We start from the raw sequence: 25020 nt of genomic DNA, 5'->3' as shown, positions 1-25020 counted from the left end.
CTTCATCTATGTTCTAGTTGTCTCCCTCACATAGGGTGGAGGCATGACAGATGACAGACGAGAGGCAAGGGGCAGGAAAGCTCCATCAAAGGCAAATCCCAATGTCCCATCGTCCCCAGGATGCCCACCGCCAAGGACTCTAAGATGTGGTGCCCGGGTTCTGAGGAGCCTGGTGTCCCTGGGCTGCACTGTCAGCCTCAGGAACACCCTACCCCCAGCCTTGCGGCTCCCAGCCCTCGCACGCTCACCTCAGGACGTAGTTCACACACATGATGCACTGGGGCTGCAGGTTGCGAGGGTTGTAGATCACCGTCCCTTGTGTCTCCAGCCACACGTAGCCCCCGTGCTTGGCAAGCATCCGGTACTGTCCGCTCACCACCTGACCCTTGGTGCACACTAGGGGAGGAGAAACGGGGCCTGAGGTCAGGGAGGTGAGGGCAGTGTATGGGAAAAGATGTGGAAGGATGAGCTGGAAGGGCGCTGAGAGCGTCTTGCCCAACACTTCATGTTAAACATGGGGAAGGTGGTCCAGAGAGGTTAGCTGATGTCCCTAGGCTGGCTGTGAGGGAGTGGCCATGGCCAACCCTTGACAGGTCAGCTCACACCGGCTCAGCTGTGAGCAGAAACCAAGAACACACCTGCCCTTCTTTCCCCTCAAGGTCAACGAGAGGAAGCCGCTCCACGGGGCACCAGCCAAATCCATGCATGCACCCAGGGTGCAAGAGCGCCTTCTCTGCCCCACACTGCAGGTGAGGGGAACCTGCAGGCAGCGTGGAGAATGCCTGTTCTCGGCAGCCCCTGGTAGCAGACCCACCATCAACACTCTGCCTGTGAATAAAGGCAGTTTAAAACAAAACAAAATAGATATCCTGATTGTTTCAAGTCATTGGTCAGACCCGCCACCTTTAGGGCCACAGAAGGTTTGGGACCCAGAGCAAAGGCATAAACAAGCCTCCCAGGCTCCCAGTGGGGGCTGAGGCAGTACTGGGCCCCCAGCCACCTCTACACACAGCCTCTTCAAAGCCTGTAAGTCCTCTGCACTTGGCCTCCCAGCTGCCCAGCTAGGCTACCTGCATATGACTTCTTTCCTCTCCCAGAATTTTCTAAATGTTCATTTAACATTTGCTTTTCTCTATAAAAACACTGGAGAATGGACCCTGCATCCCAAGATGGTTTTCTTCCCCAGTCTAGAATGCTCTGACTGTTCCCATTAAAAAGGAATCAACAAGTCCCTTCAAATGAAAGTTTACTAATGTTAGGATTTCTGATAGTTTTCTGAATTGCCCACTTACTTTCATTCCTGGGGAATTCATTCTTTTGAATCCCAGCTCAGAAACCCCCAAATCATACAGAACTAAGATGAGACATGCCAGCAGGATTAGGAAATCTGGGTTTTGGTTTCTTCATCTGCAAAATGGGGTACTGATAATAATTAACAGTAATGAAAAGGCAGAGGAGCCAGAGATGAAACTGCCAACATCCACTGGATCATGGAAAAAGCAAGAGAGTTCCAGAAAATCTGTTTCTGCTTTATTGACTATGCCAAAGCCTTTGACTATGTGGATCACAATAAACTGTGGAAAATTCTGAAAGAGATGGGCATACCAGACCACCTGACCTGCCTCTTGAGAAACCTGTATGCAGGTCAGGTAGCAAGAGTCAGAACTGGACATGGAACAACAGACTGGTTCCAAATAGGAAAAGGAGTACGTCAAGGCTGTATCTTGTCACCCTGCTTATTTAATTTATATGCAGAGTACATCATGAGACACGCTGGGCTGGAGGAAGCACAAGCTGGAATCAAGATTGCCGGGAGAAATACCGATAACCTCAGATATGCAGATGACACCACCCTTATGGCAGAAAGTGAAGAGGAACTAAAGAGCCTCTTGATGAAAGTGAAAGAGAGTGAAAAAGTTGGCTTAAAGCTCAACATTCAGAAAACGAAGATCATGGCATCCAGTCCCATCACTTCACAGCATATAGATGGGGAAACAGTGGAAATAGTGGCTGACTTTATTTTTCTGGGCTTCAAAATCACTGCAGATGGTGACTGCAGCCATGAAATTAAAAGACGCTTACTCCTCGGAAGGGAAGTTATGACCAACCTAGATAGCATATTCAAAAGCAGAGACATTACTTTGCCAACAAAGGTCCGTCTAGTCAAGGCTATGGTTTTTCCAGTGGTCATGTATGGATGTGAGAGTTGGACTGTGAAGAAAGCTGAGTGCCAAAGAAATGATGCTTTTGAACTGTGGTGTTGGAGAAGACTCTTGAGAGTCCCTTGGACTGCAAGGAGACCCAACCAGTCCATCCTAAAGGAGAACAGTTGTGGGTGTTCATTGGAAGGACTAATGTTGAGGCTGAAACTCCATTACTTTGGCCACCTGATGCAAAGAGCTGACTCATTGGAAAAGACCCTGATGCTGGGAAAGATTGAGGGCAGGAGGAGAAGGGGACGACAGAGGATGAGATGGTTGGATGGCATCACTGATTCAATGGACATGGGTTTGGGTGGACTCCAGGAGTTGGTGATAGACAGGGAGGCCTGGCGTGTTACATGTTAGTAACTGTGGGGCAGAGGGGCTTAGAAATACTGAGTGATTTGCTGAAAGGCCCCCTCAGTGGAACTAGTACAGGACTGTAGTCCAAACTGAAGACCCCTAATCTGAGTTTTTTTTGGTTTGGTTTGTACTTTTTAAAAAAATCAACTTTGTGTGCTAAATTGCTTCAGTTGTGTTTGATTCTTTGCGACTCTATGGACCGTAGCCTGCCAGACTCCTCTGTCCATGGGGTTCTCTAGACAAGAATACTGGAGTGGGTTGCCATGCCCTCCTCCAGGGGAATCTACATGACCCAGGGACCGAACCTGAGTCTCTTATGTCTTCTGCATTCACAGGCAGGTTTTTTACCACTTGTGCCATTACCACCAATAGAAAATGCACCCATTTTAAGCATACATGTTTTGATGAATGTACAGACCCTTGTAACAGTCACTACAATCAAAGAACTTTCCTTTATCCAACCTCCCAAATTTCTTATAGCTCTTAACAGTCAATCCCCATTGCTCCACCCCAGTCCCAGGCAACCACTGATCTGTTTTCTGTTAACCATATATTGAAATCATCTTCTCTCCATTTGCATGGAAGTGGAATCATACAAGAGCACGTGCTCTTTTGCATCTGCCTTCTTCTTACATAGCGTGTTTCCCAGAACCCTCATGTTGTTGTAGATGTTTCTGGCTTGCTCCCTTTAATTGCTGAGTAATGTTCCACTGCACAGAGATACCATTATTTATCCACTCACCTTTCAGTGGATGTTTGTTTTCAGTTTCTGGTTATGATGAATAAAGGTAAATCTCTGTATGGACATACAGTGTAGGTGTAGCGTAGGGGCGGTGGGCAGGTCTTATGGTACGGACACCTTTCCTTTATTAGATACTGCCAAGTTATTTTCCAAAGTGGTTATATCGGCCTTGTCTAATCTTTTAAATAAAATCCTGTGCTGTAGGGAAGACAGATATCATTTTTTTTTTTTTTTTTAACATGAGGAAACTAAGGCCAGAGGGATTGTGACCTGCTTTACATCACGCAGGACAATAGTCTGGGCTATGAGACAGCCTTGTGGCCCGCAGCATGGTGCCCTCCTCCTACATTCCCCTGGGCGGCACTTCAGTGGGAAGACTGAATTGGTGGTTGCTGCTGTCCTAAATCATCAGGGACCCCTTGGCCAAAGAAATAACTCTGTCTCCCCTCATCTCCCTTGATCTGCCCCACTGAGGCTCCCCTGCTCTAGCGACATGATTCTTGCACAATTTCAAGTGCCTGGAGTGAACTTATTTATTAACTTATTAACTTGTTCTTAATGCAGACAAGATTCAGGGCTCTTATTCTCTTTGATTAAACAGTGCAGTGAGCGAAGGTTTTTAACTGCATTTCTAGCGACTGCAGGCGAGGGCCTGCTCTGTCAGTAGCACGTAATTACACCAGCTTTCTAATCATCTGCTCGTTAATGCCAGCCTGGGTGAGGGGCCTGCTACTTGGTAGATAGGCTTTTTATGGCCTTAATCTAGTTTTCCTAAGAGCACATACTGTCCTCACACAACAAAGAAAAACCAGCCCCCCTCCCCCAAACCCTTACCCTCCAAGGGTAACAAATGTATAAACTACTAATCCATTTGCAAATGATGGCTTTCAATTATCTAAATCTGGTTTGAGGCCTGAACTTCCCCAGCAATTTCAATGGTAAACCTTCAAAGGCTAAGATACACATACATGCCTAAATTCGGGATGCTGGTGTGTAACCCTGGACCAGCCTCAAGCCTGGGCCCCCAACTATTCCATAGTATGAGCATGGGTCTGTGGTGCAACTTTATCTGCATAACTCAATGAGAGAGAAAGAGACAGAGAGAGAGTCGGACAAACACAGAGAAACCGATTGAGATAGATGGAAAGATTGAAAGAAAGGAAAAGAACTGTCTGGCACATGGAACTCTACTCAGTTATGTGGCAGCCTGGATGGGAGGGGAGTTTGTGGGGAGAATGGATACATGTATATGTATGGCTGAGTCTCTTTGCTGTCCACCTGAAACTATCACAACATTATTAATTGGCTATACGCCAATATAAAATAAAGAGTATTAAAAAAAGACAGGGGGAAAGAGAGACAGAAATAGTTTCTTCTGTTTAGCTGGCATTAACCCCATTTCCAGGCAACCCATGCAGATTTCCTTTTGTGGGTTCAGGCTGACTGGGTAGAGGCCTCCAAACTCAGAGCTGCTTTGCTTGGCTCCATCAGGGAAAGAAGGGAACCTGTGATTTATATTTGGTCTGTGAATTATCTTTAAGTGTGCCTATTGCTTAAAAACACAAAGTCAATAAAAAGTACCATATTGCCCTTGGATTCAGCAGAAAACTAAATTAGTATGACAATATTTTACCCCAGATCTTTTTTAAGGATCAAAGATTTTCTAAGAGAAGGTAAAAAACCCTTTCATAGGCCTACTGAGAAGTCATCGTTTTTGTTCTTTTTGACAGTAGCTTCCTCCCCCTTCCCACCCCAGAAGATTCAGTCCAATGCTGTCCTGTAAGAACTCTCAGAAACATTTGCTAGTGTCCCTACTTTGATGATGCACCCTTGGCTGAGAAGGAAGGTTAGGCTTTTCCCCAGTTTTACATCTAAAGGAGGGAACCAGAAAGCCAGGCACTGGGGAATCAGTGGGAATCCCAGTCCCAGTATCAGGACGACTTAGGGAGCTGGAACTGCTATGGATCAGAAAAGCATGGGGAATCCCAGAGAGGAGGCTGGTGCCACATCCCACAGCTTCAAAGCTGGGGCAGGTTAGGGCTGGGTCACGTCCATGACACATCCACCTCCCACCCCCATCCCTGTGTCCCTGAATGTGGAATCTGGATTTTAGACTTTTTTTTTTTTTTGCCAGAGACCACAGTGAGAAAAATCTTTGAGATATCATTAGGGGCCCTGCTGCACTGTCATATTGAACCCTAAAGCCATGAGGATGAAGCACAGAAACCAATTAGAGAAGATCTTACTGCTTGAGAGAAGAGTAACTGTGCTTCTGTACAGTTTATGGGCTGCTGATCTGTTAGCTGCTCTGAACCTCAGCTGTCCTAACCTTGGGATAGATGGATGGATTTAGGAACAATGGGGAAATAGCTGTATTTCCATTTTCTTCATTGCTACTTCAAGCCACTCTAATCCCTGGAGTCCAAGACCAGCAGGACCATTGGGAATCTTCTCAGACTAACCCATTTTAAGTCCTTCTGTAATCCTCTCAGCACCTCCATCTGCACTGGGGGCACTTTTTTGAAGCATTCTTTCCAGAATATAGTTTTTGCCCTTGAGTTTATCATTCACTTAGTGCCTATACAGTACCAAACACTACGCTAGATACTGAGGCTGAAGGTACCGGCCAGCTGGCTCCCAGAGAACACATAGCCCTCCTTCTCCCTCAGATATGAGATCCTTTAGGGTAGGGATCAATCCTATAAATTTCTATTTCCCCTAGTAGGCCAAGTGAGGAGGGTATGGCAACCCACTCCAGTATTCTTTCTTGGAGAATCCCCATGGACAGAGGAGCCTGGCAGGCTACAGTCCATAGCGTCACAAAGAGTTGACATGACTGAGCGACTAAGCACAGCACAACACAGGCCAAGTACAGGTTTATAAACCCATAGTCTTGCATGTTGATGGGCTGTATGGATTCAAGAAAATTGTCTTGGATCATTTGCAAATGAGAAGACTTAATTGGGATTAAAGTCAACTGAAATGCAGTAGAACGGCTCTGTCTAATATGGTATCCATAAGCCAAGTGTGGCTACTTAAAGTTGATTAAAACTATAATTTAAAAATTCAGTTCTTCAGTTGCATTACACATATTTCAAATACAGCAAAGGTCACCCATGACTCTGCAGAGGAAGAACATTTCCACTCCAAAAAGTTCTTTTGGACAACCCTGCTCTAGAATCCTTTCATAATTCAGGTTTTTTTTTTTTTGTAAGCTACAAGGCACAATTTCCACATGCCATTATTGGGTTGCCTGGACATTCTCATCCAACTGAGTTCTCTTGATTCAGCAAGCAAGCTCTTAAAACCATGGCCTATCTCAACTGATCTAGTAAGCTGGTACTGTACAAGCTCCACCTCTGTTTAGCCCAATGTTCCCCCATCCTTCAAGGTTCAACTAAAGTGCCCTGTCCTCTCTTTTCCTGAACTGTCCCAGCCCTCTTCTTCTCTGAATGGTGTACTTGCATCTAAAGCATATTACCCAAGTTGATCACGCTCTATGGGGCTGTTCCATAAGTTTTTGCAATCTGTTAACTGCAGAAATGTGCCCAGTGGAGGTGGTAAGGGGGGAATGAGATTCAGCCCACCCTCCATTCTCTAGGCTATATGCCTTGGGGTGTTGGTGTGTCCCCTTATCCTATTTGCATCAACATGCCATATAGGCTGGTGGCAATTCTGGTTTTCTAACTTTCCTGAGGACATGAGTCTTGTATGCCGCACAAGACGGTGGGCCCTGTGACGAAAGTGATTGGATTTTCTTCCTTCTCACCAGTCACATTTCACTCAAGGCCAGATTCCACAGATGTATGGGGGTACTCCTGGAACTTACAGTTCTGGTGGCTTTTGGTCATGTTCTCTGAGTCCAGTGCATGGTAGAACTCATAGGCTGAGCGGCCAAGCAGCTCTTCAGGGTGGTAACCAACCAGTTCTGTGATTCTAAATTGAAAAAAAAAAAAAAAAAGCAAGGTGGGGAGATCATATGAATATGAACGGGGTGCAAGGACCTATATCCAGAATGTAAGTCAAATGCACACATTCAAGGAAACACATTCCAAACTTCCTGGTCATACCATTCATCCAAACAAACAAAAGTATGGTGATCAACTTGCAGCTATGGGTCTACTGAAGCTCACTCTTCCTGCCTTTCCTGAATTGTGTTTGGAGAGGAAGGAAAAACACCTATCTAAGGGTTCCCTAACTCTCACCCCCAGACAAGCACACATGCATATTCTCCAGTGACCACTGGAAGGGGCTCTCATCAGCCCCCTAACTCCTAGTTTTTGTAGACAAGTAAGCAGAGATGCAGAGACAGCAGACAATTTACTTGATGTCTACACAAGTGTCTGGGCACAGAGCAAGAATAAAAATGGGAACCTCCTGATTATTCAAGCTTATTCTAGTAGAAGTCATTATAAATGAAAAGTGAAAATTACGTGATCCTGAGTTAGAAAAGCCCAGAGGTGGCCTTTCCATGTGTGTTAACCACGGGGCAAGAGGAACCCGGGCAGCAGAGGCTGGTCTGTGCTCAAGTCTTCACCCCTCAGGTCCTGCCTGGTGACCTGATACCTCTTAGACATCAGGTGTGCCATTATGGGTTCTCCAATTTGTCCCTCCCCACCTCAAGGAAAGGGGGGAGGGCATAAGGTGCCGAGAGGAACAAATACGAAATCATAGCTCTAGAAACGTGCCCCTTCATTAACACTCTGATAAATAGGCAGCTCTGAAATGACAGGGCTTGGCTGGGCGCTGTACAGTGTCTGCTTTTGATGGGAAGAGGGCAGAGAAAAGGCAGACATGGAGAATCATGAAGAATCAGGTACCCTTCTAAGAACCCTCTGCTCCGCACAGGAATCATTAAAATAAACAAAGCCCTACCCAAGAACCACCAGATAAGCTGCTTCCCCACGTCATACCTAAACATATTTCTCATAATCTTTGTTCTCTTACGTTTTTTCTAATGGGCTTGCTGTCTTGTTTACTTAGCCTATCACGAGCTAGAAGCGATGCTATCTCCTCATCATTACAAGCTCTGTTTTGGAACACATGGCTTCTGGGGCCTGGCCCGGTCACCTGTCCACGCTGGAGATGAAAGCAGAAGCTGTAACTCCTTGGTCTCCTGTCTCTACTCCTCTCCCCCTCTCCATGTGGGTTTTGTATAGGTCAGACTAAATCATCCTAGAATATTATTTCTGTTCTGTCACTCCTCTCTATAATAAGCATCTCCAGCTTACCTATCACCAGCCACATCCAGAGGAAAAAAACTCTGCCTAACTTCTAAGTTCCCCCAGAGTCTTATCTCCACCTTCCAAGCAGTTTAATTCGCAGCTGATCGGCAGCATGCCGTATCTCCTGCCCTGGTATATCCCTTTCCTCCCAGTTTCCATTGCTGGCAAAGCTAGGCTTGCTGCAGAGCCTCAGGGTCTTCTTTCTCTGAGCCCTGATGATGACAGGGCCAGTTCAAGACTGCATCTTGTTCACCGAGAGCTGTCTCCAAGTCCCCCTTCTTAAGCCTAATCAGCGAACACAGTGTCACAAGGAATTATGTATTCTTCTTTCCACATCCTAGGCTGCCAACCCTGAATTCGGGAACCACATTCTCCCTTGGCCTCCGCGACGAGTGCTCAGTAAATGCCAGAGTAGCCGACCAACGGACTGATTTTCTTTGGGGGCCTAAGGTACAATCAGAGCCCTGTCTAACTCAGCACTGTTAAGGATCCCAAGCACTAACAATCCATTTTTCTTCCTAGAACACAATCACCTATCTTAGTGCACGACGGTGCACACACATAGCCTTCAGCGCAGCCCTCATGGTATTCAGTCCATCCTTCCTCCATTCCCTAAGGTGTGTCTGGTGTTGAAGTGGGCAGAGAAGAGGCAAATTCTCTGCCTAAGTGAGACCTGGGGGTGAAAGGCTTTGTCAAACAATGGGCAACAGACCAGAGCTGAGATGCTTAGGTCTCAGCTGATTTAGGCCAGCAGAGATTTCTCTGGTGAGATTTCAGCAGTTCACTTGCACCAGCCAACTGGTTTCAGATGGGGAGGACCTGTCCCCTCACTTGGCCCTGAGCAGAGAGATCTTTGATTTCATCACCAACAGACATGTTCCTCAGCGGCTCAACCCTGGGACTGCCAATGGCACGTTAGCCGGAGTGGAGATTCAGGGAGAACGAGGAGATGGTTGAACAGAGCTGGTGCTTCCTTTCTTCCACCCAAGTAGCTTTTCCGATGGGTTCCATGTCTTTTAGGCATAGCCTGGGAGTCAGAATCGCACCAGTAGGCTGTGCTGACAGTGGGTTGGCTGTTTACAGGCTCACCAGTTTGCCACAGAAACTACTTCCGTGCGTGCACTAGTTGTAGATTTCCTAGAGACCCTCAAAAATGAGGCTGTTCTGGGAAAGTCTGATTCTCCTCCGTAAAGAGACTACACTTTCTTTCAAGATTAGAATCTTTAAAACGCTCAAAGTAAATGTTTATTATAATCAACCCCAAATAAAATATTTTCTGATCTAATTAGTATACTATCCATTCAGAGGACACAATGGCATGTTTTGGAAGTGGACAAACAAGGGCTCAGCTTCAGGATTGCCAGCTCTCTTCCCAGTAGCAGCCTTCATTTATCTTGTCAACTAAAATAAATATTTAACGTCTCCTTCTTCATGCCTTTAAACAGACGACTATAAAAACTGGGAAATACACATACCCCAAACACAATTGAAGAACATTCGAGTGGTTGAACTTCACAAAACCAGGAAACCCCAACTCAAAGCTAATGGTCGTTGCCCTCCTTCGGCAGGCACGCCGACGCCAGCGGGGAGGCTAACGAACCCGGTTTGTTTATAGGGTCGGCCTCCGCGGCACACAAGGGCCCTCCCTGCTCATTTCCCTCTGTCCCAGGGAAGTCTCCAGAGCTGGGCTGTGATAACATTTCATCTGCTCTCTTCACCAGAGGCAGGGGAACTATTTTTTTTTTTTTTCTCTCTCTAATTAAAGGTCCCTGACTCTCTGGAGGGGGGGAGAAAGTCATTTTGGGGTCACCCCATAAATTTCAAAAGTCAATTCAGTATGGCTGTTCTGTTTGTAGAGAAGAGGGACATGTAAAGGGGCTTAATTCACCAGACTTCAGAAGTAAAAAAGCACAGAGGTTCCTTTTTAATAATAAAGTAGAAATAGAACCGGATTGAGGATGAGGCCAGGAGAGGGACACAGACATTGACAGGCAGCCACAGGAGGGGCAGGAGGAAGAGAGAAAAAAAGAAACTAGAAAATGGAGAGGGAAAGAAAGGCAGTTAAAACCTGAAGTTAGTGTCGCCCCAAGTTAATATGTGGGTCAGAAGGCTGGGCTCTCTGGATTTCAGAGTCGGGTTTGCCTCACAGCATAAAATGACAGTTACTGGTCATTCATTGCTCTCTACCCTTCACGCTGCGAGGCCCTTTCCACGTGGACCAGCCGTGGCTGAGTGCTAGGAAGACATGGACTCTCCCGCGGCAGCAGGGTCAGGGCCGTGTGGCCTTGTAGGCAGAAGAAAGTCAGTGCGGGCCTGAGCCGGCTCGGCCGCCCACGAGTAACGGGGCAGCGAGCTCCCTGCTTCGCTCCCTGCTTCACACGCTGCGCCTGGAGTCAAACAAGGTCTGGCTGCAGTTGTTACTCATTCCGTACACGGGCACAGAATTTGCTCAGTAAATTAATCATGTAAACAAGATGGTTAGAAGAGTATTTAAACTATTTGAGAGGATGAAAGTTTTAAGTACTTCATAACCACCTATTTGTTTTTGAAAGAATGCCTTTGCTAATAAAACCATCCTTCTATTCAGGCCTGCTTTCTTTCCTTCCCTCCTCTGGCCACGGCCTCTCCAAAGTAACACTGGGCTCACCTCATTTTGGTTTCTGTATGTGCTTTTTTTTTTTTTAGCTTTGAAACTGCATTTCCTTAATAATAACCAGACTATTCACCACCACAGATTTCAGTGGCGTTTGTTTTAATGTATTTCAATCCAGATCTTCTTTGCTTTAAACAACGCTTTTGCCTTGTGCTTCCCTCCAATAGGACATGGTTAAGTGAATATCCAGCTGGCTCTGCAGTTAATAGATAATTAATTTGCATCCTGTCAGTGTTATGTGTTACTGGTGGGGTGAATATATACATAGTGTGCATAGGGGGGTAGCCTGGTTCAACCCTGGACCGACTCTAAGTGCCACCAAATGCCGAAACCGCCTTACATTACCTTGAAACCCACAAGCAGGAAGGGGAAAGTTGCCTTGGATTGTAGCAAGAGAGAGGCAAATCATGCAGATGAATAACTTTTGAATTGTGAGGTCTATCACACTTGAAATCAATTCCAAAGAGCTGCTTCTTCCAAGGAATATTTTGAACAGATTAGACAGGATGATATACAAGCATTTCTCATAAACACGCTCAGTCTTTCTTAGGACTGATTTCAGAACATTGTTTGGAAGAGACGCAGATGCACAAGAACATTTCAAGTGTCTTCTAAACTCCAGGACTTAAAAAACACATTATATATACTCTGCTACATAAGATCGGTAGAGAAAGGCTAATATGAAACTAAAAATATGTAACATATTAAGCTAAAAGATCACTTTGCATTTAAAGATGCTACCTATCCTCTAAAAAAAAAGAAGTAAAATAATTTGTTAAATGTATTTCAGTATGCAATTAAAGTATATAATCTTTTACTATTAATTTGCCCAAAGTCAGTCTATTTTCTTCTTGGGCATTAATACTATCACTTTTCAGGTGTTTTTATGTGTGTTTTGCATCTCATGGTTCTCTATAATTTTACTGACAGTCTCCTAAAGATTCTCAACTATCCCTTACTTTTATCATTACCATTCCCAACTTCATCGTAGAAAAAGTTAATCATAAATCTGACCCACAGAATTTGAAATGTAGGCATCTGCATTCACTAAACTGTAACTTCTGATATTATTACATCCTATGTTGCCCTGATTCAGTGACAAAAACGGGTTGCCTTCAGATTCTTTATTTTTAAAAATTACATGACCCTCTTTGTTAATCTGAAAATTTTACTGTTATGATAACTCCCCCCCACTCATACTTCTCTTATGCACATAATTTTCTTTTATAATTTATTTCTAAGATACAAAAAGACTCATAAAACACACAAAGTCACAGCGGGATTTTGTGTATTACAGATTTGCCCTGCTCTCCCTGATGACTTGGCTTCTTTCTCAGTTATTTTCTTTTTCCACTAGATGGCGCCTCCACGTGAATTTAAGAACGACCCCATCTTGAAGTTAAATTACTTGGGAACAACTTTTGTCTTCCTTTTGGGTGAATGGTTCATTAAGTTGCTCATGTCTCCAACTCCAGACCCTTGGAGATCAAGAATCATCTCTTTCCTTCTTTGATAGAATCAGTCTATGGCACTGAGTTAGATACATGGTAGATGTTCAATAAATAACACTTCATTAATTGGCTGCTCATTTTAGGAAACTATATGAATTGTGAATGGAGACAAATTCATTACACTGATAATCAGGATATTCTTCTTTAAACTTTCTGCTCAGTTTTACTGCCTCCATTGAGAGCAATTGATTGTATATACAAATAAATGTGACTGACATAAACTGTTATAGAATTCTCTTCTAACAATATTTGCTGTTTCAGATAATACAGGACTTGAGTATGGTCTTGACTCTCTATTAAGAGGAGCAGGATGAATGCATTTTGAACCATCTGCATTCCTTTATTCAATTTTAGATCTTTCAGGACAAGTTGCTTCTGGTTCAACTGATTTTGGAAACCTGAGAGTTAAGTAAGATTACTCTTTTTTCTATTTTACTTCTCACCTCCCTGCTTCCTGTCTTCTCCCTTCTCTTTTTCTCCATGATCCTCTTTTTTTCATTTGTTTGATTATGTCTGTGGTCTCAATACAACTAAGAAAAAGTACCAAACAACCTCAGAAGTGATTCTGTGGGTTCTAATTGCCTTACATTTTCACCAGATTCTTTCTAACTTTCCCAATGGAAAAAGAATCCCTTTGTGGGAAATCACAGCCCCTCATGTGTGCCAGATGTCATTAAACCTAGTGAATTCCCTGATTAAAATGAATTGGTCCCCCTACTATGATACGTTATGTGCTGGATTTTGAAGCACTGATCTTGGAAGAGTTGTGTGTGTGTGTGTGTGTGTGTGTGTGTGTGTGTGTGTGTGTGTGTGTGTGTGTGTCTGTGTGTGTGTCTGTGTGTGTGTCTGTGTGTGTGCGTGCACGTGTGTGCATACCTATGAGATAGCAAACATGAATGTGTGTATACCTTTCCCCATCCCAATACAAAAAGTAAAAACAAGATAAGCTACCCAAACGAAAAAATCCTAGTCCTCATCAAAGCAATTGAGAAGTAACACATAGGTGTTAAGGACTTAAAACAGTCACTTTGTAAACTGTCTAAGCCATGTCTGTGCCCTTGTGAACTAATCTCCTAATCCGTTAAACACAACTTCTGTGTGGCACAGCCTTCTGTGTCTTTAAACGGCTCTGCATCCATCTCTCCAGCACCATTGAATTCAGAGTTTGGGCCATGTAATTAGGTTTTTGAAAGACAAGATTTTGCTGAAAGTGCACTATATCCAGCAAACCTTACAAGTAATATCCCCCTCCACACTCTGAGTCACAAAGCCCTAAATCACAGGTTCCTTCAAGTCAGGATCAACTCTGCCTACCAGACCTGAAGCAAACTAAGAAGTCAGTGCAGGGTCCCCCTCCTTTCTGAGAGGAGGGTCTTCCACACTCTTAGCCCCCCAATTCCTCATGTTATTTCCCCTTCTTCCTTTCATCCAAAGGATTAGATGCTTTCAGGAAATGATCTGAAAATTCATTCAAAACATGGTAAAGAGTGAGGAATAACTTCAAATTACTCTTTCCAGAGGAATTTTCCCTTCACTTTAACAAGGAGCAAAGTCTTAACACTTAAAAATTTCTTCTTTCCTGTTATCTAGGGATGAGAAGTTATTTTCTAGGACAGTAGGGTTTTCCCAGTGCTTCTGGGGTCACATTAGGGCTGTGCACATTACAAAACTGTATCTTCTGCCCAGAATGGTCCTTTGAATACAAAGACTGCATCTGATAAATAACCTCACACAGCATGGATTTCTTGGTTGCCTGCCTTTGCAATAGTCTTTCTCTCTAATTATCCTCATATCACAATAATGACAACATGAATAACCATAATAACTGCTGGCTGTGACAAAGTGCCAGGACATAGTCTTCATATGGGATATTTTCTCCCTATGAGGTTAGAGCACTTCTTTCTACATCTCGAACCACCCATTACATGCAACAGCCTTGAATCCAGCACTATGGTGGTCAGAAGGGGACAGGAATGACTCAAGGGCATTTTCACCAGAGTTCTTAAATCTGCCCTGGAGTCCAGTTCTAAGGAGTGGTAGCAGCAAACACCAGGTGAGTCCAGAATCAGGGGAGACAGACTCAGCAGAGCTTGGAAAGCAGAGCCCCATCTATGAAGAAACCTGCACCCCTGGGACACCCAGCAGAGGAGAGAAAGGTGGGTGGGCCTGGGCGTTGCTGAACAGGAGCTCCCTCCCGGGTTCTGTGGCTTCCTGCTGGTAGGCTCTCCTTCCAGGCCCCCAGCCTCTACATATCTCCAGAAGTGGTTTCGGCCCCTTGAGTTTAACAGGGAGACAAGCTTCAGGGGAGGACAAGGACAGGGAGCAAGATGCCAGCAGGAACAAAAAGCCTCTCATCAGTTAGGGGGTTTGTGCTTTTCAAAGCACTTCCATGGCCATCACTCATCTTACAGTGATTCTGCGATACAGGTGGGGTAAGTGTGGATTTTAGAGAAGGGGAAGCCGCGATCTCAGGGTTTCTGGAGAAAGCTAGAAGGTGAGAGTGGAATGGCTGGAGCAGCAAAGAGTTTCCCCAAGAACTATGACTCTGGACAAACGTGGTGACTATGGACACTGCTGAAAGCTGGAGTCAGGTGGGGAGATTCCCAAGGGCACATCCCATCATGCACTAGATGGCGGGCAGCAGTGGCATCTCCTTGAGCCGGGCCTGCCTGGCCCAGCCCAGCCCCTGGCCTGTCCCTCCCTCCCTGATGGCAGCCATTGCCCATGGCATCCTTGCTTCTTCTACCTCCTGATCCACCCATGCTTCCAATGTCTGGGCACAGAGGGGAGGGCAGAGGCCAGGCAGTGGGGAGGAGTCAAAGCTGTTCTTCCTGCCCCTCCCATGACAACTCAAACCTTTTCCCGTCTTGTTTCGATCCTCACCTCGAGGTAAAACTAGAATGACATGGATTATATATATGGCCTTGGGTACTCTTTCAACTACTTTAATAAAGAAATAATTTAGGGTGGGGATCACAGCTAACACTGAACACTTCCTATTGGACTGGAACTTAGGCCATCTCACTGCATTAAGGTTCTTAACCACTACACTCTCCGGTAAGACAATTTTCCAACTGGGCCTGGCTTCAGGGATTGGAGTCTGGCTTAGTTCCCATCATCAAAAAGCCTTCCAACCGGGGATGGACATTGGCTGGAATGGAGGTGGCATAGGAGGAGCAGAGGAGGCTGAGGAAAGAGCTCACTAATGGAAGAGAACACACAGGAGTCACGTGCCTGCAGGGCAGCTTCCAGGCTCCCAGCGGGCCTCGGCCCTGGGTGTGCTGATGGAGACCTCTAGACCCTCTTTTCCCGGCGAGCGGAGTGGAGAGAGGCTTGGAGATCTAGAACAGCTCTGGGGTGACAACGGGGTCCAGTATGACCCTTGGCAGCACTGGTGGGATGAAACTGTGACCTGCCCCCAACAATACAACGTGTCTGCCGCAGACCTGCCCCTGACCACAGGCACAACCACACGCGCATGCACACACACACTCCCCGCCAGGCCCCACCTGTCGTCGCAGTAGGTGAACTTCATGTCCATACTGTGGCGGCTCAGGAAGGTCTTGCTGTCCAGTGGGATGTCCATGTGGGATGGGTGCTGGATCGGCTCACACATGATGATGAGGCAGGACAGCAGCGGCTCCTTGCAGCCGCAGAGACTGCTGTGAGGGGGGCAGTTGTTGTAGACCTTCACCTGGCCCGTGCAGTGCAAGACCTGGAGACCAGCCGCGGAGGGTCAGACATGGGGCCGGGGGAGGGGTGGGGGGGCACCCCGGGACTCCAGACCCAGGCCTGACGCCCTACCTTCCAGGTGGCTGACTTGAGGTTGACCGTGCGGCCTCTGTTGGTGACCGTGCACTTCATCCTCATGAAGAAGTCCCGCTCTGTGGACATGTCTTTGCTTTTCTTCCCAAAACCAGAGCCTGGATGGAGAAGGGTAGTGGAGCCAGCTGAAGTTAGTTCTGTTTGTAGTCAGAAGCGGGGAAGTTTTTCAGGGCTGTGTGTGTGTGTGTGTCCGTGTGTGTGGTCTGTGTGTGTGTCTGTGTGTGATCCGAGGAACTGCCCTGAGTGCTCTGTGCTGTCTGGCTGTGGATCAAGGCTCCCTCATCTCCAGCCTGTCTCCCCTGCAGGGTGAGCTCCTGAAGGGTCAGGGCTATTCCACTGTTTTATTTCCCGCTGCACCTCACACTGCAGAGTGGTCAGGTGATGAGTGACCATCGGCCATGATCTCAGCAAACCTCTCCCCTGGGTGGGCCCCATAGAAGGAATTCCAAAAGGACCATCCAAGCAAGATCACAATCGCTCCAAGGGGATTAGCCTCTCAGGTGGGAAATTTCCCTTAGATGCTCCTGTCTTTCCCCCATTCCTGTCCCTCCAGTGCCCTACTGTTAACCCACAGTGGCTGTGTTCAGGATCCCACACCATGTGCTCCCTTCCCAACGTGACACAGGTCAAGGCTCATGGAACACTGCTGGTCCAAGTCTCCTGTAGTGAGCAAGTTCACCTTGAGGATTAACTCAGTATGGATCATATCCCTTCTCGGCCAGAATTAAATAAATCACCAAGACAAACAAGATTGCTTCCTTCCTTATGGTCTCCAAATAACCTGCCCACTCAGAACTTCTCCCACTGGAAAAAAAAAAAAAGTGATGAATGCAGTAAACCCCAGAGGTGTCCCCCTGTCCATGTCTAAATTCTGCCATTCGGGACCTTCCAAGGTACACTCCTGCCCTGCTACCCAGCATCTCAGAACAACCCAGAGCCTTGTTTCTAATAGTCACACCCTCTCTCTGGGCATAGCCTCAGGACTGAAACCCCCAGGGGTCAGTGACTTGAGTGACACAGCCCCAAATCACTGTGTCAAATGAATTGTGGCACTTTTTAATCTGTCATAAACATCAAAAGAGAGCCCACTAAGTAACAGGCCAGATAGTGAATTTTTTTCTTTTTCTTATGAGAGGGTATTCCTCCCCATCACAATCACAGAATCATCTCTCCCATACTCAATGATGTCTTGCACAATTCTAGCTTCCATAGGTGGCGTTTGCACGTCGTGAGATGTTCTTGTATCTTGGGGTCCAGACGCACCACCAGGACCAGCTCAGGTGCTGTGCCGCAGTGGGCGGGAGGGACCCATCTGTGGCTGTGGCATGGGTTATGGTTGTGGCCTCCTAACGTGTTAACATCGGGATTTTCCCCATCCTGTCATTTGGTTAATCTCTCTCCACACAGCTCCAATCAGATTACCCCATCTCTGCTCAAAAACTTCCAACAGCCCCCTCTGTCTACAGGATGAAGTTCAAGGCTCAATTGCCGGCCTTCAAAGCTTTCCACAAGCAGCCTCACAGCCTTATCTGCCTCTGGGTGCTCACACTAACCCTTTGCTTATAGATCACGAGTCCACTCAGGTCGGCACCTTCAAAGCCTTTGCTGATTCACTGATTTTGATCCCAAGTCCTCAACACAGGGACCGAGAGACCCAACATTCTACGCAGATCAACAGAGTAGCATCATGCTGAGTCACAGCCCTGGAGAGCGAAAGGTCCTGGACTTTGCCTGGCCCAACACTGTCACTTTGAAGAGAAAGATTCCCAGGAACAGAGTGATGAAGGGACTTGGTTCAAGTTGTATGATCAGACTGAGGCAAGGTCAGAGGTTGAACTGAGACCAAGAACCCAAGGGTTTCCAGGGTAGAGAAGAAATAAGAGACTGTGGGGTTTTCTCAGGCTTCCAGTGCCTGTTTTAGGAAGGGATTCAGAAGGCCTGGCAGCCTTTTTCTCACAGAACTAAACAAGACTTTCTCAGCAACACAGAGAAGACAGTGCGCAGCCCTGAGAGCTCCCCAGCCTGCGCCTGACCAGAGCCAGGTGGCCTTCAGGAGGGAGAGCAGAGGGGCTGCAGGAGGAGGGGGTGGTGGGGCTCGGGGGAGGAGGCAGGAATCCTGCATTCTGCAGGCTCAGGTGGTAACAAGGCTAGAAGTAGGCTAATGAAATGTATGCTTTTTCAGCATGTGTGACAACAAGAGCAGAACCTTGTAGGCTTCATACGGCCACCTTGCCTCTGTCATTCAGGTTGGATAGTACACGCTCCATGTCAGTGACAGGTGAGAGCTGTAGAAAGGGATGTTAGACTCGGTACAATCTGTGCAGGGCAGAGACTGACTCTCAGGTTCAGAAGGGACCTTGAAAGCCATTGAGTTCCCTTTTTCTTAAAGCTTCAGTCCACTTGACAATATGCCCATTAGAGCTTTTGTGCGACTGTCCCCAGTTACAAGAGATGAAGCAGCCAGCTCCGACTGTCCCTGAAAAGTGCTTTCTGCTCATATGGGCCCTTCCATCCACTGGCACCTGCTGGAGCCCCCGCAGGTAGAGTGCGGTGCACACCACCTTTCAGACTTTCTCCATCAAAGCCGCCTGTTCCATTTTTTATCACCCGGGGACCAGACTCCTTCCTTGGCTCCGGTGGTAGCTAGTCTCTAAAGGTGGCCCCAGTGAGCCACGTCTCACAGCATTCAGGGCCTGGTACAGCCCCTCCCACAGTGAACGGGCCAGGTCTGTAACTCACTGTAACCCAAGAGTGGCGCTGTACCAGTTCCAGGACTAAGCCTTCAGAGGGCCTGGCAGCTTCTACTTTTGCTCTTTTGGGGAGTCCTGAGCTCCCCACAAGGGAGCTAAGAATATAAGTATAAGAAGTCTGGCTACCCTGGAGAGACCATGTGGAGAGGAAGAGGCTCCGATACCTTATGGAGTGAGAGAGAGCTCCAGCCTCTAGCTACGCCACAAGGTCCCAGAGGTGTGGGTAAGCCCCCGACATCACATGGAGCATAAGAACCACCCATAGAACCCACCGAATCATGAGAGACAATAAAAGGACTGTTTAACCCACTATGCTTGGGCAGTCTGTTACACAACCACCACACGGACAGCTGCAACAGTACCCATGAACATTTTGGCACAGACAAGCTTATTGGTTAGGATGGTGTCATTCGGAAAAGATGCTGGACACTCAGGTGATGAAACCTCCTGGAGATGGTGTCCTAACCCACAGGAATGCCCTAGGAGTGTGATCTCAGGCACCATAAGAGCCAGCAAAAGATAATTCTGAGTACGAGGTCCTTCCAGGGCCCTTGATCTCATCTCCAAAGTCCTGCTGGATTTTCTATGGGTGTCTGTTTTTTCTGGATCATGATGGCCATGATCTATCCATCCTACATTAGTACACAAAGGGGAGGCAGGTCCCTTCCCCACGTGGTGTTAAGAAGAAAAAAAACACACCGAAGAACACCTTACCATTTTTGAGGCTCAAGTTCTCACGGATCTCCTCATGGTCACAGGGATGAGTGAAGTCAAAGATACTGTGTCCTGTTAACTCTACCTGTTTCAAAAAACAAGGCTGGGATCATTATTCCTGACACTAAAGAAGTCTCCAAGAGGAGGCTGAGTCCCCTTTCAGGTTTGGAGAGAGGGAGGAGGCTGAGTCAGACCTTCTCATATTCCACTCGGCAGATCCATAGACACACAGGTGTAACAGAGGTCATGACAGACTTGGCTGACAAGGGTGGGCCTGCAATCCAGCTGGCAGAGCTGTCTGCCAGGATGGCCACTGGCAATGCTAGCCCAGTGCCAGGGGCTCTAAGTTATTTCTAAGGTTTGAGGCTTGAGATCAGAGAGGAGGAGGGTGGGTGCATACAGGGAAAGGTCAGGAGGGAGGTGATCAGAATCTTCCACTAATTTCTACCCCCAAATGGAAACATTTTCCCTTTCTGAAGGAGCCCGAGGAGGGTGTCACCTGTGTGAGTCCCATGAACTTGCTGATGTTCTCTGACAGAAAGATCATGTCACCATCTTGGGTCACCACGGCAATGAAACCCTCCAAGGCTTTCAGATACAAGTTGTCCATCTGCTGGTCAGCGTCGGCTTCAGATTCATTTTCAGAGCAAACTGGAAAGACAGGGGATGGGGTTGAACAGTTTGCATCAATGTGGGGTTAAAGCAGATGTGACTGGTGTGCATGGGTGTCTTCCAGGGATAGCTCAAAGACATCAGATGGATTTTTCTGGAAACACATACTGCCAACCACCTAAGTGTCTGTCACATGCCCAAGGAGCAGGCATCTGATGAGCACCACTGCACGGAGGACACCCTGCTGGGGGCTTCACAGGCAGTACAGTTGCGGCACTGTACTTGTGGGTCACCGATGTCAAGGCAGTTACAGGAGTCATCGGGACAGTCATTTTCCCTAATGGATGTTGAGCAATGACAGCATATCAGCCTATCACTGAGAATGCTATGTAATCTTCAAAACACCTGTGGGGTAGGTCCTACTGTTTTTTGTCTTATCTTACAGATGAGGCCCAGAGAGATTAAGTCATTTGCCCAAGGTTATAAAGGTTGTGGACTCAGGCAGATGAATCCAGAAGGCACACTCCTAACCATTCATCGGTTTTGGAGTCAAATAACCACTGACTCTATTCCTCCTATTAGGTTATGGCTCTAACTGACATAACAAAGAGTAAGTGAAAACCTCGTTGAATATCAGTTTCCTCGTCAGCTAAACGGAGATAATAATGCCCACCTCTTGTAAGGGTTAGGTAAGTATGGAGAATGCCTAAAACATGCCGACTAGCATGAATTCTCTCCCTCTCTGGCTCCTTCTACAACACTGTCAGTGTCTTCAAATTGCTCAGAACCTGAATGGGGGCTGGGTGGTACACTAAGCCACAAATCTAAGTAAAAAATTCAGGGTGACAGAGGTGGGTGCCTAAGAGGAATATAGACAGTCAGTGCTGAAGGGTTCACAGGAAGAGGGGGTCACTTTGAAGTGGTCAGAGACAACTGTTGAAAGAAAGGCATTTGAAGAGACTCATGAAGAGCAAGTATCTCACTCTGTTAAATGAAAGTAGGGCTTTCTGGGCCTACTGGCTTGGGCAGACACTGGAAAGCACGGAGGAGGCAGAGCCTGGAAGGAACTCTCTGGGGATGAGAACAGGTCCACCCGGCAGAAGAAGGAGGGTGTGTGCCCCAGGCTCATCGCCTGGGTTCATGAGTCCAGCGGCCTGGAGGAGCGGCATCTCAGACCATTGCTTTGGGGAGATTCGTCCGGCAATGGCACGCGCGGTGATTTGGAGACAGTGAGGATCAGAGGTGTGAAGCCACAGGAGGAGGCTGCTGTGTTAGTGGCAGGCTGGGAGGTGGTTGCTAGGGGCAACCGAGGAAGGCATCCACTCCCCAACCACTCTGGGGGGCCCTGGCCTATCAAGTAGACCTCTGCTGTCTGCAAAATGTAGCCTCAACTCTGGCCCCAGCAAATAAAGCTCTCAGGCCCCAGACCCTTGGTTGTTATTGCTCAGACCACAGACTTTAGTTCAGCCCTGGTTCTCCTAGCTCATTATTTAACTCCAAACATACATTTACTTATAAAAACTACAAACATCAAGCCAAGTATGCTTACCTTAATTTACAGAACAAGAGGATCATAGAATAATTTGTCACTTACGAAAGTTAATATTCACTTAACTAAAAAAGAAGTCATTCAAACAGACTATTGGAGGGAATATAAAATGCAACTGAATTTATGGGCCACTTGGCAAGAGACATGTGGATGCTGTGCAATCAAGTTCAAAGGCCTTCCTGCAAGGGCACTGGATTTATTTGGTTCTCTTTTCCCTTCAGCCACTAAATTTAAGCTCTGGGCCATACATTGTTATTCCTCCAGAAGAACAAATCCAAATTAGGAGATGTTCCTACCAAGGGGCTTCAGTGGCATCCCTGGGGACCAGCCACCTTCAGGACACAGCATCAGTGAATGTGCCGGGGTCACTGATGCTGTCCAGGGACAGGCCACCCTTCAGAGCCAAGATCTGGGCCATACAGAGTGTTATCCTAGTGACTTCCCTCTGTTTTGCTAAAATGGTAGAACAAAATGAGGGAAATTCTTTCCTCTTCACACCCTGATTCAGGCAGCTAGCCTATGGGATGGGAGACGGGGAACGGCCTTTTTACCATACACATGCCCATACCTGATCCCTGCTTAGGGTCCCTGCCAACCAACTGGTTAGCCGAACTGATGATAATGAAGCAAAGTTCTAGGTGTGGGTGGTGCCGTGGCCAATGTTCACACTCCTGGTTAACACTTAAATTTAAACAGGGGCTTCAGAAGAGACCACGACTTTACCTAGTGCTGTCAAAATGGAGCAAGCACCAGGACCACTGCAGGACTTGCTAAAACAAGGATTTCTGAGACCAGAGCAAAGTGAAAATGTGGGATCTCTCACTGAAACATCAAACCATGCCCAGGGCCCTTCTAATGGTGGAAGTCCCCATGGGACCGCAGAGTCACAGAGTCATAGAGCCAGCCCTGGATGGGCCCTGTGCCCAGCGTTCCTGATCCAGTAGGTCTCAGGTTGGGGGCAGGGCTTCCCAGGTGGCTCAGTGGTAAAGAATCCCCCTGCCAATGCAGGAGACACAGGTTCAGTCCTTGAGTTGGGAAGATCCCCTGAAGGAGGAAATGGCAACCCATTTTAGTATTCTTGCCTGGGATATCCCATGGACAGAGGAGTCCTGTGGGCTACAGTCAATGGGGTCACAGAGTCAGACACGACTGAGCGAGCATGCACGCATGCAGGTTGGGGGCTGAGAATCTGCTTTTCTAACAAATTCTCATATGATGTGAATCTGGTGACCACAGGTGGAGACCATCACTGCCTTAACTTAAAGTCCTATAAGACACCCTAATGCTGGGAAACAGAGAAGGCAATGGCACCCCACTCTAGTACTCTTGCCTGGAAAATCTCATGGATGGAGAAGCCTGGTCCATGGGGTCGCTAAGAGTCAGACACGACTGACCGACTTCACTTTCACTTTTCACTTTGGAGAAGTAAATGGCATTGGAGAAGTAAATGGCAACCCACTCCAGTGTTCTTGCCTGGAGAAACCCAGGGATGGGGGAGCCTGGTGGGCTGCCATCTATGGGATCGCAGAGAGTCGGACACGACTGAAGTGGCTTAGCAATGCTGGGAAAATCAACATGTTTTGGCAAGTGGTGACCTATTTGGGGGACATAAGGAGAGATTTTCAGCACTGTTAAAAATCACACCAGACAGGTGAGCACCTTCTCCAGACAGCAGAGGCCAGTCCTGTGATTCCTGGCCTAGTGAGAAGATTTTTCTTCTCTTCAATTTCTTTGATCTCAGTGGCAACACTGACTTCAAAATCTGGAGTCATCCCAAGACAACCTGATTTGGGTTAGCTAGGCCCAGAGGAAATTGTTCTGCTTAAAGTTTCCTGTTTTTAACAGTTCCAGCACAGCCAAACTGGTTTCCATCCGTGCCCAGTACACTTGCTTCCAGGAGGTGGTGAAATTGGCTGCAACAGCTGGCCAGCTGGACTCCAGGAGGGAGGGAGAGGGGCACACAGAGCCCACGAATGGAAACAGAGCATCTTGGGACTAAAGTCACAATGGCTGGGGGACCAGGAAGCCAGCAGGCCAGCCCCGTGGGGACCTGGAAACAACGGGGCCTCTTTCCTCTGTGGAACCATTTGCTCCCGCAGCACCTGCCTATCCTCCTGGGGACTTCGGACGGAACCTGGCCAGCTTGCTGTCAGCTTGGAGCTGAGGGTTGAAGCTGCGGGGCCGGAGGGAGCACTTTACCCGAGGGGCTGGGGCCCCAGGCACGTCACCTGGCTGAAGATGACCCTGCCTTTCCCCTTTTCCTCTCTCGTGGGAGCATCAGGCCTCCTGAGGGGATCACTAATCTCTGACTCAGTGCTGGGCACACAGACAATTCACTCGCCCACAATGCAGCTATCACACTCCTGCCACATGTCTGCCCTATGCTGGGCACGAAGTCAGGCCATCTGTCAGCAAGTATCACTTACTGGGTGCTCAGCCCTGTCCTCGGGAAAGTCAGGTGTAAGAGCATCCTTTCCCCAGAGGAATCTACAGACCAGTGGGGAAGAGACAGATAAGCCGCCGTAAAGTTGCACAACAATCCGGAAGAAACCCTGGGTGCCCAATGAAGACGAGCACACAGTAGGTGCTTGATAAACCCTCAGTGGACTCTTTAAATAGCCCTGGGCTCCGGGTCTCAGTTACTTGCTTCCCAGGACCCTTCAGGGTCTGACCCCCAAGAAGAGGAGCGGGTCATGCAGATCAGAGGCACTCTGCAGAGACTCAGTACGCTGCACCCGAGAGCACAACAAGATTCTTTCAAGCTAAAAATAGCCCCGGTAAACAGGCTTTGATGACTCCCCACAGCCAGGATATGCGCGGGCTGAGGTTTCGGAGCACTTTTTCCGGAGCACCGCGCATTTCCTTCAGGCAGCAC

The 25020-nt window shown here is 47.4% G+C and overlaps 1 protein-coding gene across 1 annotated transcript in view; it reads right to left on the bottom strand.

Moving 5' to 3' along the window:
• The window catches only part of EPAS1 (endothelial PAS domain protein 1), a 92363-nt gene that overhangs the window by 10297 nt on the left and 57046 nt on the right, over positions 1-25020 (bottom strand). The window contains exons 4-9 of the mRNA XM_010838631.1: positions 20484-20635; positions 19985-20069; positions 16500-16618; positions 16205-16410; positions 7136-7242; positions 249-396 (exon numbers count right to left, since the gene is read on the bottom strand). Of these exons, the coding sequence (XP_010836933.1) occupies positions 249-396; positions 7136-7242; positions 16205-16410; positions 16500-16618; positions 19985-20069; positions 20484-20635 (817 nt within the window). The remainder of the gene's footprint in view (positions 1-248; positions 397-7135; positions 7243-16204; positions 16411-16499; positions 16619-19984; positions 20070-20483; positions 20636-25020) is intronic.

The sequence above is a fragment of the Bison bison genome, unplaced genomic scaffold, assembly GCF_000754665.1.
Source record: "Bison bison bison isolate TAMUID 2011002044 unplaced genomic scaffold, Bison_UMD1.0 scf7180017864101, whole genome shotgun sequence".
NCBI classification, from domain to species: domain Eukaryota; kingdom Metazoa; phylum Chordata; class Mammalia; order Artiodactyla; family Bovidae; genus Bison; species Bison bison.
Note: the sequence above shows the minus strand (reverse complement) of the source record. Positions and strands in the feature narration are given on the sequence as shown.